Source organism: Acinonyx jubatus, chromosome C1 (genome assembly GCF_027475565.1).
Source record: "Acinonyx jubatus isolate Ajub_Pintada_27869175 chromosome C1, VMU_Ajub_asm_v1.0, whole genome shotgun sequence".
NCBI classification, from domain to species: domain Eukaryota; kingdom Metazoa; phylum Chordata; class Mammalia; order Carnivora; family Felidae; genus Acinonyx; species Acinonyx jubatus.
The window spans coordinates 7,436,028-7,453,626 of record NC_069381.1 but is presented as its reverse complement, the minus strand read 5'-3'; the positions used below and the strand labels follow the sequence as shown (position 1 = coordinate 7,453,626).

The 17,599-nt window shown below is 42.0% G+C and overlaps 1 protein-coding gene and 1 non-coding gene across 2 annotated transcripts in view; one reads left to right on the top strand and one right to left on the bottom strand.

Annotated features, from left to right (window-relative positions):
* Nucleotides 1-17,216, bottom strand: part of PEX14 (peroxisomal biogenesis factor 14) — a 142,798-nt gene extending 125,582 nt beyond the window's left edge. Inside the window, exon 1 of the mRNA XM_027060435.2 lies at nt 17,109-17,216. Coding sequence (XP_026916236.1) covers nt 17,109-17,144 — 36 coding nt within the window. The 5' untranslated portion in view covers nt 17,145-17,216. The remainder of the gene's footprint in view (nt 1-17,108) is intronic.
* LOC113599636 (U6 spliceosomal RNA) lies at nt 4,117-4,220 on the top strand. The gene has a single exon (XR_003420555.1). It is a non-coding gene; the product is annotated as a U6 spliceosomal RNA (small nuclear RNA).
* Nucleotides 17,217-17,599: the final 383 nt, after the last annotated feature.

Below are 17,599 nucleotides of genomic sequence, written 5' to 3'. Positions count from 1 at the left end.
TCTCACAGTTTGTGAGTTCGAGCCCCGCGTCGGGCTCTGTGCTGACAGCTCGGAGCCTGGAGCCTGCTTCGGATTCTGTGTCTCCCCCTCTCTCTACCCCTCCCCTGCTCACGCTCTGTGTCTCTCTGTCTCTCAATAATAAATAAATGTTAAAAAAAATAATAATAATAAATAATAATAACAGGCTGAGAAATCACCAGCTGAGTCCCCCTGCAAAGGTATAAGAAGCAGGCTCTAAGGCAATGAATGCACAGGCAGGATGCTTAGGGGCCAGAATGCAGACGGTAGGAAGGGAAGATGAGCAAAAGGCTAAGACTGTTTTAAAAAACCAACGGACAAAAAAAGACCACAGTGGCAGACAGAAGTGCTCCCGGTTTGAAAGGCACAAAGGTGCTCTCACTCCTGCTGCCCAGGCACTGACCTCCCCCAGCCAGAAGGTGGCCAAGTGCTGACCTTGAGGCACAGCAAAGACCAACTACACACACAGCTCAGGTCTGAGCAACTGGCAGAACATCCAGGTCTAGGTGTGCCCATGCCACACCTGCCAAGTGGCTGCATAACTCTAGATATGTCCTAGGCCAGTCTGGCCTACAGTTCTTTGCAGAGAAGAATAAGTAAGGTTCCATTCAAGAAATACTTTGTGAGCGGCACTGGCACAGAGGCAAGTGCGTGAACTACGGCACTAAAGACCACGTGACTGCGGGTATACCGCTCAGCCTCTGAACCCCAGTTTCCTCATCCATGGAAATGATGGGAATGATACCACCACCTCACATTCAGGATCAGATGAGATAAAATAAGTTATATCCTATTACTCCTCTGCTCAAAATCAACCAATAGACTTCAGCTCTGTCTGTGATGGAGTAATTGAGACCAGACTTAACCTCCCACTGGTTACAAAAACTAAACAAAATAAATGACACCACCGTTTGTAGACATTAGACTGCAGTGATTCCTGATAGATCAGAAATGAATGATATGAGCCCCTAAGAACACCCTGGCTTTCTTCCTGGAGGCATGTTTCAGACCAAGAAGCCGGTGGGGGGGGGGGGGGGCGGTGCATGGAGTGGTCCCCACCAGAACATGGCAGTCTCTTGCTGAGTTGAGGAAACAGAGATAGGGTTCAGGGAGGCTAAGGCGGCTGAAAGTTAGAGGGCAGAGTTCCAGAGAGGAGAGGCGCATGCAGAAAGAGAGATCTAGAAATCTGCAAAGAGATTCCCTTACGACTTCGCTGAATATGAAAATGTGTGCACACACAGAGTGAACCTCCACAAGGCTCAGGAAGAGCAATGAAGAAGCAGTGGGCTGGACGGCTCCCAGAGCCCCCGTAGACCTCACAGGTCACGGGCACCAGACTGGCGTGTCCTCACTGCTCCGTCAGGGCACTCAGGACAGACCTGGAAGGGCCATATCCTGGCAGGGAGAGGGCAGATTATCCCTAGGGTAAAGGCCACCCTAGATCCACCCTTACAAAGCCTAAAAACAGGACTTGATGGGAGCACCTGGCTGCAGGTAGAGCACGTGACTCTTGGCCTTAGGGTTGTGAGTTCGAGCCCCATGTTGGATGTAGAGATTACTTAAAATCTTAAAAAAAAACAGGACTTGACAGAATCAAAATGAACAAAAGTAACTTAACTATCCACCAGAATAAATCTCAACATGCTTTAAAGTATGACCACAAAATCCAGACCCTCAACAATGTAATATTCGCAGCACCCAGCATCTGATCAATAGTCTCACCAGATGTCCAGAAGCAGGAAAGTGTGATGCACAATAATAAGAAAAAGTAGAAGAAGGGGCGCCTGGGTGGCTCAGTCGGTTAAGCATCCGACTTCAGCTCAGGTCATGATCTTGCAGTTCATAAGTTCAAGCCTCTCTGAGCTGTCAGCACAGAGCTGGAAGCCTGCTTCCAATTCTGTGTCTCCCTCTAACTCTGCCCTTACCCTCTCACACTGTCTCTCTCTCTTTCTCTAAATTAAATAAACATTTTTTAAAAAGTAAAAAATAAATAAATAAATAAATAAATAAATAAATGGAATAATTTGCAGAAATAAAAACATTAAGACAGGTGTTATAACTTTATTCAAGAATTTAATGCAATTTTTTTTATTTTATCTTATTTATTTCAGAGAGAGAAAGAGGGAGCGTGAGTGGGGGAGAGGGGTAGAGAGAGAAAGAGGGAATCTTAAGGAGGATCCACACTCAATGTAGAGTGCATCACAGGGTTTGATCCCATGACCCTGGGATCATAACCGGAGCCAAAATCAAGACTGGGACATTCAACCGAGTCACCCAGACATCCCTAATGCAATTTTTAAAATACATATACTGAGTCATTATGTTGTATGCCTGAAACTAATCTAATGTATGTCAATCATACCTCAATAAAAAGAAAACTGAAAGGAAAACAGGATCACAGTAGGAAGAGAAATATATCACATAAAAAGAAAATAGGACTTCTAGAGATGTAACTATAATATCAGAAATAAAAATTCCACTGAATGGGAGTGACAGCAGATTAGATACTACAGAAGAAAAGGTAAGTGCACTTGAAAACACAGTGACAAAAACTGACCAAAATGAAGGACAAAGGTAAAAAAAAGAAAAATATTTGAAGAAATAATGGCTGAAATTTTTCAAAGTTTGATGAAACTCCCAAATCCAAGAAGCTCAACAAACCCTAAGCAAAAAAACACACACGCATGCTAAGGTTCTATACAATGAAATAGCTAAAAACCCTCGGGGCGCCTGGATTAAGCATCCAACTTCAGCTCAGGTCATGATTTCATGGTTCATGGGTTCAAACCCCTCGTCAGGCTGTGTGCCGACAGCTCAGAGCCTGGAGCCTGCTTCCGATTTTGTGTCTCCCTCTCTGCCCCTCACCCATTTGTGCTCGGTCTCTCTCTCTCTCTCTCTCTCTCTCTCAAAAATAAATAAACACTAAAAAATTTTTTTAATAAAATAAAAACCCATGAAAAGGGGGAAATCTTATAAGCAGCCAGAAAAAAAGAGATCACCTACAGATATTAACCAAGATTAAGAATGACCTCAGGTTTCTGATCAGAAGCTACACAAGCCAAATAAAAACTACAATGATGGGGTGCCTGGGTGGCTCCGTCAGTTGAGCATCTGACTCTTGATTTTGGCTCAGGTCATGATCCCAGGGTTGTGGGATCAAGCCCTGTGTCAGGGGTTCTGCACTGAGCATGGAGCCTGCTTAAGATTCTCTCTCTCCCTCTGCCCCTCTGTCCCACTTGTAATCTCTCTCTAAAAAATAAAGAAATAATTTTTAAAATTAATAATACAAAAAAAAGAAAAACTACAATGGCCTCATATCTTTAAATTGCCCACAGGTGGGGATGCCTAGGTGGCTCAGCCGGTTAAGAATCCGACTTCAGGGGCGCCTGGGTGGCCTGGTCGGTTAAGTGTCCGACTTCGGCTCAGGTCATGATCTCACGGTCCGTGGGTTCAAGCCCCGCATTAGGCTCTGTGCTGACCGCTCAGAGCCTGGAGCCTGTTTCAGATTCTGTGTCTCCCTCTCTCTCTGCCCCTCCCCTGTTCATGCTCTGTCTGTCTCTGTCTCAAAAATAAATAAATGTTAAATGTTTAAAAAAAAAAAAAAAGAATCCAACTTCAGCTCAGGTCATGATCTCATGGTTTGTGGGATCAAGCCCCACGTTGAGCTCTGCACTGACAGCTTGGAGCCTGCTTGGGATTCTCTCCCTCCCCCTCTCTCTCTGCCCCTCCCTCCCTCCTTCCCTCCCTCTCTTTCTCTCTCTCTCAAAAACAAATAAACAATTTTTTAAAAAAGAATTTAAAATGCCTACAGGGGGAAAACTGTCAACCTAGAATTCCATATCCAGTGAAATTATCTTTTTTTTTTTTAAGTTTAAAACTTAACCTGCAGGGGAGCAGAAGGGGCAGAGAGAGGGAGAGAGAGAGAACCCCAAGCAGGCTCTGTGCTGTCAGCATGGAGCCCAAATGGGGGACTCAAACTCACCAACCATGAGATATGACCTGAGCTGAAATCAACAATCAGACGCTTAACGCTTAACTGAGTCACCCAGGTGCCCCATCCAGTAAAAATATCTTTCAAAAATAAATACAAAATAAAATGTGCTCAGTTCAGCAGTGCATACACTAAAATTGAAACAATACAGAGATTAGCATGGCCCCTGCCCAGAGATGACATGAAAATTTGGGAAGTGTTCCATGTTTTTTGTAATGTGTAGAATTGTTGAATCACCAAACTGTGCACCTGAAACACTATACTGCATGTTACCTATACTTGAATTAAAATTTAAAACAATAAAATTTTAAAAATACAAAATAAAAGCTTTTTAAGAGGGGGGAAAAAAAGCCAGAAGAAATTGTATACCCATACCACAAGAATGCTAAAAGAAATCCCGTAAGCATAAGAAAACCAATACCAGATGAAAACTGGATACACAAAAGAATGACAGAAATGGTAAATATGCTGGTAAATAGCAAAGATATCTTAAATATATTTATTTTATATTATTCATTTCTACTATTTTTTTAAATTTTAAAAAGATAACTTAAAATGCCCTGCAGGGTAGGGGCACCTGGGTGGCTCAGTTGGTTAAGCGTCCGACTTCGGCTCAGGTCATGCTCTCACAGTTCATAAGTTCCAACCCTGAGTCGGGCTCTGTGCTGACAGCTTGGAGCGTGGACTCTGCTTCAGAGTCTGTGTCTCCCTCTCTCCCTGCCCCTCCCCCACTTACGCTCTGTCTCTCTGTCTCTCCAAAGTGCACTGCAGGGTTGATGACACAAGTACAAGTAAAATCTAGGACACTAATAGTATTAACAGACTAACAGACGACAGAAGCATACTGTTGGTACAGTTCTTACGTTCCTTGTGAATTCGTAAATCATTTGAAAGCAAGCTCTGGCAACCTTAAGTAACATATGGTAAACCTCACGCCAATTACTGACCAAAAAAAAAAAATAGAGATACAGCTAAAGCAATAGTAGAGATCAAATGAAATCCTTAAAAAAATAATTCAATCTGGGATGCCTGGCTGTCTCAGTAGGTAAAAGCATGCAACTCTTGATCTCTGGGTTGTGTGTTCGAGCCCCATATCGGGTGTAGGGATTACTCAAAAATAAAATCTTTAAAAAAATGGTTTTTAGGGGCACCTGGGTGACTCAGTCGGTTAAGCATCCAACTTCGGCTCAGGTCATGATCTCACAGTCTGTGGGTTCAAGCCCCGCATCAGGCTGTGAGCTGTCAGCATTCTGTTCTGCTTCGGATTCTGTGTCTCCCTCTCTCTGACCCTCCCCCGTTCATGCTCTGTCTCTCTCTGTCTCAAAAATAAATAAACATTAAAAAAATATTTTTTTAATGTTTTTTAATTCAATCCAAGACAAGATAACAGGGATAAAAGAACAGATAAGGGGCGCCTGGGTGGCTCAGTCAGTTAAGCATCTGACTTCAGCCTAGGTCATGATCTCAAGATTCGTGAGTTCGAGCCCTGTGTTGGGTTCTGTGCTGACAGCACGGAGCCTGGAGCCTGCTTCAGATTCTGTGTCTCCCTCTCTCTGCCCCTCCCCCGCTCGCTCTCACTCTCTCTCTCAAAAAATAAAAAACACTTAAAAACTTTTAAAAAAAGAACAGATGGAAAAAATTGTGAGACGGTAGAGTTAAACCCAACCATATTTATATTTACCTCAAGTATAAATGGAACACTCCAAATAGAAGGCAGAGATGGTCAGACTTTGTGGGGAAAAAGCAAGACCCAGCTGTATGCTGTCTAGGAGAAAACCACTTTTAGCAAAAAGAAACATAGGTGAAAGGCCAAAGGATAGAAGGCACCTCATGCAAACACTAGTCACAAGGAAGCTGCAGGAGCAATAAATCTCAGACAACTTCAAAATAGCAGATATTACCAAACAGAAACAGGGACAGTTCAAAAATAAAGGAGTCACTCAAGAAGACATCATAATCCTGAGTAAGTATGCATACAGTAACGAAGTTTCAAATACACGAAGTAAATCAGACAGAATTAAAAAGCTATAAATAGACAAATCCACAATTAACAGTTGGAGACTTTAATAATCCGCTCTCCTTAATCAAAAAGTCCGTAAGGGTACAGGAGGCCTAAATAACACTATCAACCAACTTGGCCTAATTAACATTAGTAGAATGCTCCATCCAACAACTGCAGAATATTCATTATTTTCAAGTTCACAAGGAAAACTCGCCAAGACAGACCATAAAACAAATCTCAAATTTAAAAGAGTTGAAATCATACAGAGTATGCTCTCTGACCATGAGATTAAACTAGAAATCAATAACAGAAAAAAAAATCTGGAAAAAATCCCAAATGTTTGGAAATTAAACAGGCTTCTAAATAATCTACGGGAGAAAGAAGAAATCATGGGGGAAGTAAGAAAACATTCTGAATATTCTGAACTGTACAAAAATGAAACCACAACATAATCTAAATTTGTGGACTGCAACTAAAGCAGTGTTGGGAAGGAAATCTAATGTTTTTAGTAGTGTACTAACTTTAGAAAATGTGCTAGAAAAATAAGAGCAAATGAAACCCAAAATAGAAGGAAAGAAATAGGGGCACCTGGGTGGCTCCGTTGGTTAAGCATGGGACTCGTGATTTCAGCTCAGGTCATGATCCCAGGGTCATGGGAATGAGCCCCACTTGGGCTCCATGCTGGGCATGGAGACTGCTTAGGATTCTCTCTCCCCCTCTCTCTGCCTCTCACCCTTGTGTGCACGCTCTCTCTCTCAAAAATAAACGTAAAAAAAAAAAAGATTCTCTCTCTCTGCTCCTCCCCTACTCTCATGCATGCATGCGCTCTCTCTAAAATAAATATATGAATAAATAAATAAATAAATAAATAAATAAATAGATAAAATTACAGTCAATGAAATATAAGCTGGGTTCTTTAGAAGAATATTAAGATTTATAGTCTTTATCTAAACCAATCAATAAAAAATACAGAAGACACTAATTTACAGTATTATAAATGAAATCAGTAAAAGCACTGCATATCTATAGATACTTAAAAGATAATAAGGGAGGGTGCCTGGGTGGCTCAGTCAGTTGAGCCCCAACCCTTGATTTTTGGCTCAGGTCATGATCTCACAGTCTTTGAGATCAAGCCCCACGTGGGGCTCTGTGCTGACAGTGTAAAGCCTGCTTGGGATTCTCTCTCGTGCTCTCTCTGCTCCTGCCTCTGCTCACATGTGCACTCACGCTCGCTCTCTCAAAATAAACTTTAAAAAAGAATAAATTTATAACATAATTTAAAATATTTAATTAAAAAGAAATTACATATGTAATGAAAATTAAAAAAGAAAATTGTACACCCAGGTGGCTTCACCAGTGAATTCTCTTAAACATTTAAGGAAAAAATAATGCCAATCTTATATGAACTATTTCAGAAAATAGAAAAAAAGGTAAAATTCTCCAACTCTTTCTAGGAAGCCAATATGACCTTGATACCAAAACTAGACAAAGATTTCACAGACACACACAAAAGAAAACTATAAATCAATATCTCTCTTAAATATAAATGAAGAAACCCTTAAGAAAATACTGACAAACCTGGGAATGCAAGCTGGTGCAGCCACTCTGGGAAACAGTATGGAGGTTCCTCAAAAAATTAAAAATCAAACTACCCTACAACCCAGCAATTGCACTACTAGGTATTTATCCAAGGGATACAGGTGTGCTCTTTCAAAGGGGCACATGCACTCCCATGTTTATAGCAGTGCTGTAGTATAGCCAAAGTATGGAAAGAGCCCAAATGTCCATCGATGGATGAATGGGTAAAGAAGATGTGGTACAGATACACAATGGAGTACTACTCGGCAATCAAAAAGAATGAAATCTTGCATTTGCAACTACGTGGATGGAACTGGAGGGTATTATGCTAAGTGAAATTAGTCAGTCAGAGAAAGACAAATATCATATGGCCTCACTCACATGAGGAGTTTAAGAGACAAAACAGATGAACATAAGGGAAGGGAAACAAAAATAATATAGAAACAGGGAGGGAGCAAAGCATAAGAGATTCATAAATATGGCAAACAAACAGAGGGTTACTGGAGGGGGTGTGGGCTAAATGGGTAAGGGGCACTAAGGAATCTACTCCTGAAATCATTGTTGCACTGTATCCTAACTAATTTGGATGTAAATTTAAAAAAAGAAAATTAAAAAAAGAAAGAAAACACTGACAAACCAAATCCAGTAATATATAGAAAGGATAATACATCATAACCAAGTGGAATTTATCCAATAAATAGAAAATTAATTAACATTTGAAAAATCAATCAACATGAATTACCATATTAATAAAAAAAACAATAGGATCAACAGATAGCAAAAAGAATACTTGGTAACAGTCAAAACACATAATTTTTTCAAAAATACTCAACAAATTAAATATAAAAGTTGAATCTCCTCCACTTGAAAAAGAGCACCTTCAAATAAAACTTCTAGCTTGGGGCGCCTGGCTGGTTCAGTTGGTTAAGTGTCTGACTCTTGATTTCCGCTCAAGTCATGAGTGGGATCGAGCCCTGAATGGGGGCTCTGCACTGACAGAGGAGAATCTGCTTGGGATTCTCTTTCTCCCTCTCTCTGCCCCTCCCCCGCTTGAGCTTTCTCTCTCAAAATAAATAAATAAACTTTAAAAAAGAAAAGAAGTTAAAAAAAAACTTATACTTCATATCACATTTAAATGTGAAGACTGAATATATTTTCCCCTAAGATCAAGAATAAAGCAAGAATGTCTATTCTCAATATTCCTCTCAACATTGTATAAGAACTCCTAGAGAGCATATAAATTGAAAAGCAATATGTAAAGCTGTCTTCATTTGCAGATGACAGGATCATCTACAGATGTGAGAAATCACACAGAATCTACCAAAAAGCTACTGGAATTATGAGTGTAACAAGTTGCAGATAGGAGACCATCATACAAACTCAATTTTACATTTAATTTCTTTTTATTAATTATTTATTATATTTATTTATTATTTATGTATTATTTATTAATTAATTATTAATTATTTTATTAATTATTTATTTTTTAATCCCCATCACCTATTTCACCCATCCTGCCACCCACCTCCATTCTGGTAACTTCCAGTTTGTTCTCTACAGTTAAGAGTCTGTTTCTTGGTTTGTCTTTTTTCCTTTCTTTATTTCTTAAATTCCACACATGAGTAAAATCATATGGTATTTGTCTTTCTCTGATTTATTTCACTTGGCATTAGACCCTCTAACTCTATCTATGCTGTTGCAAATGGCAAGATTTCATTTCTTTTTATGGTTGAATAATATTCCATTGTGTGTGTGTGTGCACATGTGTGTGTGTATACATATCTCACATCTTCTTTATCCATTAATCTCTTGATGGACACTTGGGCTGCTTCCATATCTTGGCTACTATAAATAATACTGCAATTTTATTCTATTTCTATATCCTAGCATTCAACAATTAAAAGTGAAAAAATTTTTTAATGTTTTTATTTTTTATTTTTTTTTTTTGAGAGAAAGAGAGCATGAGAGGGGCAGAGAGAGAAAAAGAGAGAATCTCAAGCAGACTCCATGCTGTCAGTGCAGAGCCCGATGCAGGAGTCAATCTCACAAACCATAAGATCATGACCTGAACCAAAATCAAGAGTCGGATGCTTAACCAACTGAGCCACCCAGAAATTGGCATGAAGCCACCCATGACTTCAGCTCAGGTCATGATCTCACAGCTCATGGGTTCAAGCCCCACATCAGGCTCTGTGCTAACGGCTCAGAGCCTGCAGCCTGCTTCAGATTCTGTCTCCCGTTTGCGCTCTGTCTCTCTTTCCCAAATATAACATTGAAAAATGAAATTTTTTAATGAAATCCATACACAGCATGCCAAAATATGAAATATTCAGAGAATTTTTTTTAAATGTGTATATGACCTACAGATTGAAAACTACAAAACACTGACAGCAAATAAGACGACCTAAATGGAGATACATACCATGTTAATGAATTAGAAGATCAATGTTGCCAAGATATCAACTCTCCCCCAAATTGATCTATAGATTCCACACAATCTCAATAAAAATCCCAAGAACCTTTTTTATAAGAACTGATAAACTGATTCTAAAATTTATATGGAAACGCAATGGACCAAAGCTAAAACAATTCTGAAAAACAATAAAGTCAAAAGCTTTACACTACCTGATTTTAAGATTTACTATAAAGCTACAGCAATCAAGACAGTATTTCATTTACATTAGGCTAGACACAGAGATAAATGAAACAAAACAGAGCCCAGAAACTGACCTACGTATCTACAGTCCTTTAATTTTTACAAAGGTGGCAAGGTAATTCAATGGAGAAAGGGTAATCTGTTCAACAAATGATACCAGAACAATGAACCCCAGCCTCTACCAATAAGCACAAGAAAAGATGGTTAATGTTGTTAGTCATCACAGAAACGCAAGTTAAAACCACAAGGAAACACCACTACAAACTCACTAGAGTGGCTAAAATTAAAGACAGACAATACCAAGTGTTGGTATGGATATAGGACAACTGGAATGCTCACATACTGCTGGTGACAACAAAAAATAGTACAACTTGCAAAAACCCTTAGGCAGTTTATTATAAGGCTAAACATAGACTTACCATGTGACTCAGCAATTCCACTCACAAGTATTTATGAAAGAAAGAAAGAAAGAAAGAAAGAAGAAAAGAAAAGAAAACCTATCTCTCCACAATACATGAGTATTTACAGTAGCCCCAAACTAGAACCCATCAGTGGGGAAACAGACTCTAAGGTGACTCCCATGATCCCCACCTCCTTGTACTCATGCCCTTGTGTGGTCCCCTGGAATATGGGCAGGACCTGTGACTTGCTTCTGGCAAAGAGGGTAGGGCAACAGTGACAGGATGCATGTAATTACATGTATGTGGTTACATTATGTAAGACTTTAGTGTCCATTTTCCTAAGACACTCTCTTCCTTACTGGCTTTGAGGAAGCCAAGTGACCACGTTAGGAAGACCCCTGAGGCAAAAAACAGAGGGTGCCATTTTGTTATTGGCATTCAACCAGGGACCTGCAGGCCATAAGGAACTAAATGCTGCCAACAGCTACATGGGCTAGGAAGCAGATCCTTCCCCAGTCAAGACCCAGATGAGGTCACAGCCCCAGCAGACATCTTGATTTTTCTCCTTGTGAAACTCAGCTAAACTGTGTCCTGATTCACAGAAACTGAAACAATACATGAGTGCTCTTTTTGATAATTTGTGTAAATTTGCTGTAATACTGTTATGCAGCAATAGGTCATTAATAGAATCCAAATATCCATAAACTGGTGAACAGATCAACAAATTGTGGTATATCTATACAATAGTACACACTACTAAAAATTAATGAATTACTGATACAATAGAAGTCCCACAAACATCACCCTGAGCAAAAGAAGTGAGACACAAAAGAATACATACATTTTGAATTCATTCACAGGTAATTCTAGAAAAGACAAATATAATCGATGGTGATAGAAAGGAGTTCCGAATCCCTGAAGCCAAAAGCTAGGATTTACTGGGAAGCAGCAAAAGGAACATTTAGGAATACCAGAATTGTTTTGATCTTGATTGCAGTGGTAGTTACATAGGTATAATATTTGTCAAAACTCATTAAACTGACCACAACACACCTATTAGAATTCCACAATAAAGTTTTTGGCCACAAGGACTTTGTCACTCAATAAGCTATTAAGCGAATCTACAGATTTTGAATCAGGATAGAGGCAACCTCTGAGGGTGGGACAGTGACAGGAGGGTTACTGGGGTGACGGCTTCTGAGGTCCTGGTAATGTTTGATTTCTTAATGCAAGTACTGGTTACACAAGTGTGTTCACTCTGAAAATTCTCCAAGTTAGACACATAATTTGTGTGCTTTCTGGGTCTATGCTCAACTTCAGTTAAAAAATAAAAGAAAGAAAAGATGGGGCGCCTTGGTGGCTCAGTTGGTTGAGCATCCGACTTTGGCTCAGGTCATGATCTCGCAGTTCTGAGTTCGAGCGCTGCATTGGGCTCTGTGCTGACAGCTCAGAGCCTGGAGGCTGCTTCAGATTCTGTGTCTCCCTCTCTCTCTGCCCCTTCCCCACTCATGCTCTGTCTCTCTTTGTCTCTCAAAAATAAATAAACGTTAAAAAAAAGAGAGAGAGAGAGAGAGAAAGAAAGAAAGAAAGAAAGAAAGAAAGAAAGAAAGAAAGAAAGAAAGAAAAGAGGGACACCTGAGTAGTTGGCTAAGCATCCAACTCTTGATTTCAGTTCAAGTCATGATCTCACAGTCATGAAATTGAGCCCTGCATGCTGAGCATACAGCCTGCTTGGGATTCTCTCTCTCTCCTTCTCTCTCTGCACCCCCCCCACTTTCTTTCTTGTCTCTCTCTCTCTCTCAAAATAAATATTTAAAAAATAAAGAAAAGAAAAAGAAAAACTTTAAAGACTAGGGAGTTATTCTAGACTAAAGCATACTAAAGAGACAATGCAATCCCTATTTCTTGATTGGATCTGGATTTTTCTTAATTGGGGGAATTTGAGCGTGGACTATATTATTAAATAATGATTTTTTAAACATTTATTTTTGAGAGAGAGAACATGAGTGGGGGGTGTACAGAAAGAGGAGGTGACAAAGGATCCGTGCTGACAGCAGATAGCCCGATACAGAACTTGAACCTACGAACCATGAGATATTGACCTGAGCCAAAGTTACACACTTAACCAACTGAACCATCAAGGCACCTCAATAATGATTTTTTTTTAAACGTGGGCTCTATGCTAGGCATAGGGCTTGAATTCACAACCCTGAGATCAAGACCTGAGATGAGATCAAGAGTGAGATGTTCAACTGACTGAGCCACCCAGGCACCCCTTAAATAATGATATTTTATCAATACTAAATTTCTTGTGTGATAATGGTATTATGTTACATGTGATATGGTATAACGAGAATAACCTTACTCTTAAGACAAGGTGAAGTATTTTAGGATGGAATACTGTAATTCTGTAACTCATTCTCAAATCCTGAAATATATATTTATATATATAAACAGACAGGGATGAAGCAAATTCAGCAAAATGTAAACAGTATATCTTGAATTTTTATGGCAGTTTTACAGGAGTTCTCTGTATTATTCTTTCAACATTTCTCCAGATTAGAAATTTTTCAAAATACCAAAAACTTGAGGGGAAAAATATCTCATTTGAACTACTGTTATCCAAGAGTTCAGCAGACTTCCAGAGCGCCTGGGTGGCTCAGTCAGTTGAGCAGCTGGCTTCAGCTTGGGTCACGATCTCACAGTTTCAAGCCTCACATCGGGCTCTGTGCTGTCAGCGCGGAGCCTGCTTTGGATCCTCTGTCCCCCTCTCTGCCCCTCTCCCACTCACACTCTCTCAAAAATAAATAAACATTAAAAAAAAAAAAAAAAAAAGAGTTCAGCACACTGCCAAAACTGCACATAAAGACTCAGGAGAAGGAAACTAACACTCACTGAGCACTTACTATGCACCAAATACTTTTTTTATATCTGTGATTCCAGTCAACCCTCAGAGCAACCCTTTAGGGTAATTACTACTTTACAGAGGAGAAAACAGGCTCGGGGAGGTGGAGTGGTGAGTCCAAGAGCGAGTCAGAGCTGAAGTTCAAAGACTGTCAGGATACAAGGCCATGCTCTCGCACTCCTTAACGTCTTTGCTGTGTTCTTCTCCCTCCCCTGCTTCTGTGTTTTCTCAATCTCAAATGTACTGTATCCGGGGAATTTCAACAGATTTGAAATCCACGTTCTGCAATATATTCAATATTCAATAACCACTAAACACCCAGAATGAACCATGCTTCTGCACTTCACTGAAGACAGCTGATGGAGAAACAGAAATAAGGATAAGAGCTCCCATTTCTGTGGGCCATACCAGGTACAGACTAGAAGGGCCTCTCATAAGAGATCAACCATGCAACCCCGGGTAACATGGGGAAAATACGAGGATTTGAAGCAATAAATGTAATTTCTTTTCTTTTTTTTAATGTTTATTTAGTTTTGAGACAGACACAGACAGAGTATGAACAGGGGAGGGTCAGAGAGAGAGGGAGACACAGAATCCGAAGCAGGCTCCACGCTCTGAGCTGTCAGCACAGAGCCCGTCGTGGGGCTCAAACTTAAGGACTGTGAGATCATGACCTGAGCCAAAGTCGGCCGCTTAACCGACTGAGCCACCCAGGCGCCCCAGCAATAAATGTAATTTCTAACTCAGACTGAAGAAAGACTAAGAAGACTGCCATTATGAAAAAAATCAAGCATGTCACTAGCATCTAAAAGTCACAAGGACAGCTAGGATAAACCCCAGCATTCAGGGTATTCAAATATGAAAGAAGTTACTCCAGAACAAATAAAAGAACAACTTGAGTGGACTGGTAGGCAACATGTGAAAGATCATACCCCCCAAAAAGATGATAATAGGACTGGAAAAAAGATTTCTCGTTTGTGAGTGAAAATCCAGAGTTTATGAATGCAGTAATAATAACAACACTATGTCAGGCACTGCTCTAGAATAAGTCATTTTAGGCGCACCTGGGTGGCCCAATTGGTTGAGCATCAACTTCGGCTCAGGTAATGATCTCATGGTTCGTGAGCTCGAGACCCGTGTAGGGCTCTGTGCTGACAGCTCAGAGCCTGAAGCCTGCTTCAGATTCTGTGGTCTCTCTCTGTCTCTCTCTCTCTCTCTCAAAAATAAAATAAAACATTAAAAAAAATTAAAGTAAGTTATTTTATTGGGGTGCCTGGTGGCTTAGTCAGTTAAGCATCCAATTTCATTCAGCTCAGTCATGATCTCATGGTTCGTGAGTTCAAGCCCCACATTGGGCTCTGCACTGTCTGGGATTCTCTTGTCCCAGTCCAAGTCTCAGTCACTTGTCCAAGATCACACAGCTATGAGTAGTGGGGGTAGGCTTCTAAGCCAATAAGGATGGCTTTGGAGCCCATGCCACTGCTCGATACCGCCTCTCAAAGAAGGGGGTTGGCTACCACCCTGTACCTTCCAAAACGAGAAGCTGAAGCCACAAAGCCAACCAACAAACTTTCTATGAAACAAATACTGATTCAGCCCCACAGACATGTGTTCTTTCTTACAGACCAGGTTTGGAGGAACTATCCACATTGTTCTTTAAATTCCACTCTGCTTTGACAGCAGCAATGGGAAACTAAGTTGATCAGGACTTGAAAATGAAATGACAAGCAACCGCTAGAAGTTGGTCCACTTAAAAAGTGTGCATTTGCGGCTTATTGTTAGACAACGACAGAATCTGGCATGGAGTTAAAATTTTCCCCTGACTGCCAGCGTGTTCTGATGCAATCCTGTCTCTACCAGCTTTGGAAAGGAGGGCAAAGGATACGCAGAGCTGAAAACCCAACAAGTATGGCCAAACCCCCTCAGAGGACCTTAGATCCCTTCCACATGTACAGAAAGGGCAATTTCCAGAACCAAAGGAATCCTTGGGCACTACAATGGCTCCAAGTGGCAAGCTTTTTAGTAACTTTAACAGCACTGGCAAATTAAAAGTCCTAGAAGAATCAGGGAATGAAGACAGACACACACACACACACACACCCCAGGCTGTGGGCATCCCTAACATGTAACCGTTCAGAAAAGCCCAGATTTTGAAGAGCTTCAGCATTTCAGGAAGCTAAGCGAGATAAGTCAAGAAAGAAGGGCCCCTCCTCCCAGACACTCCCACACTCCAGAATTTCTGACGGTGAGAAAGGCCAGAATCAGCCCGAGTTATTTCCCATATTTTACAATCCAGACTTCATCTTTCTGAATCATTCGCTCTGCTAACAGAAGCTGATCTGGGGAACACACAACTCCTCTACGTGCAATTCCTGTAATAGACCTATCCTGAAGAATAAAACAGTAAGAAACGTTAAGTAGTGTTCTTGTGCCTAGGAAGGAAGTGAAATGCCGCTAGGCTATGAAAAGTCTACAGGTGTTTCAAGGAGGTGAGAGATGAAGTCCACATTGAAACCATTTTCTTCTTCCTTGGTCTAATCCTAAGTAAATGTAAGCATGTGTGGCTAACCGGTGGAGTCACACACATCTGGGTTTAAATGCAGCCCCCATCAGGCACGTGATCTGGAGTATGTTACAGACCTCTAGAATCCACTTCTGTTGAAATGGCGGTTAATAGCCTGTATTTCATAAAGGTCGTAATGAGCATTACACAAGACAATAAACGTTAATTTGTCCCCAGCATGATAGCACACCCTCAGTAAATGCAAGGTACCGCTGACCCCTGTCCTCCCCACCCCAGCCCACCCACCTTTGGATTTCAAACCCATTCATAGGCCTTATCATCCACTGCTTCCTGACAGCACGAACACTGGTCCCCAAGGTCCCCTTAATGGAGTGTGATCTGGCTGAAACTGCGGCTGAAAAGCTAAAAGGGGGCCCTTTGGCCGAGAAAACCAAACTCTGGGAAGCAAAAACGGATCCTCAGCAAAAGCTTGGTGGCGTCTGTTGTTTACAGTGAGTGCCCTTCCTACCAACGTACTGAGAGAGTCCCAGTACATTTCTGATCCTCCACTGGCAGGGAACGCGCAAAGGTGACGAAGAGGCTGGCAGCGGGGCCACCTCGCGAGGCTGAGGCTGTGGGAGTGGGAATCCTGATGGGGTCAGGGCCCTCCTGGGAGGGGACAACCGAGAACGATGGAGCCTCTCACCCCTCTCTCTCCTCAAGCAGGGGCCCTCGCAGCTCAAGGCTGGAGGCTTCTCAAGGGTCCCGCCACCGTCCCGGCCAAGCGCAAGTGGGACCCGAAGGGTCAGCAGGAGGGAAGCGGGGGCCCGCGGGCGCCCCCGAGCCTCGGCTCGGGAATGTGGTCTGAGAGGGGTCACCGGGGGAGGGGCCGGGCGGCGAGGACCTGGGGAGGGGCGGGGCCCGGGAGGGGGCAAGAGGTCGGGGCCCCCGGCTGGGGAGGCTCAAGGCCCCCGCCCGACGCCCAGCCGCACGCCGAGCGCCCCCTCCAGCCGCGGTCCCCGCCACTACGGCGGGGCAGTCCCACTCCCCTTACCTGGCTCGGCTGCTCTGCCTGCTCCGAGGACGCCATCTTTCTGAGGCCTGACTAATCTATCGCCGCTGGGCGAGGCGTCTCCCAAGCGCCCTCGCTCTCGCTCACCCGCCCAGACCAAAGTAGCCGGAACTGAACCTGTCGATGGGGGCACGCGGCGGGGGGGCACGCGAGGAGGAAGGGGAACTCCTACGTCCGGGTCACCTCACACAATTGCCATTAGGTCTCTGCTGCCCAGGAAGTTCTTAAGTCCGTGTTTTTTGCATTTTTATTATTCTCATTGAATTAAATCTCTGACCATCCCCACAGTGCCTTGGGCACAGGCAGGGACTCGCTAAATCTTTAATAAATGAATGAATGGGAAGAACCTTGGAAATTAATTAATTAATGTTCAATACCATTTGTTGAGTGCCTACTATTTGCCAGGCACTTTGGTAGCTGCTAGTAATAAGAAGATCCAAGACTCGGGGCGCCTGGGTGGCTCAGTCGGTTAA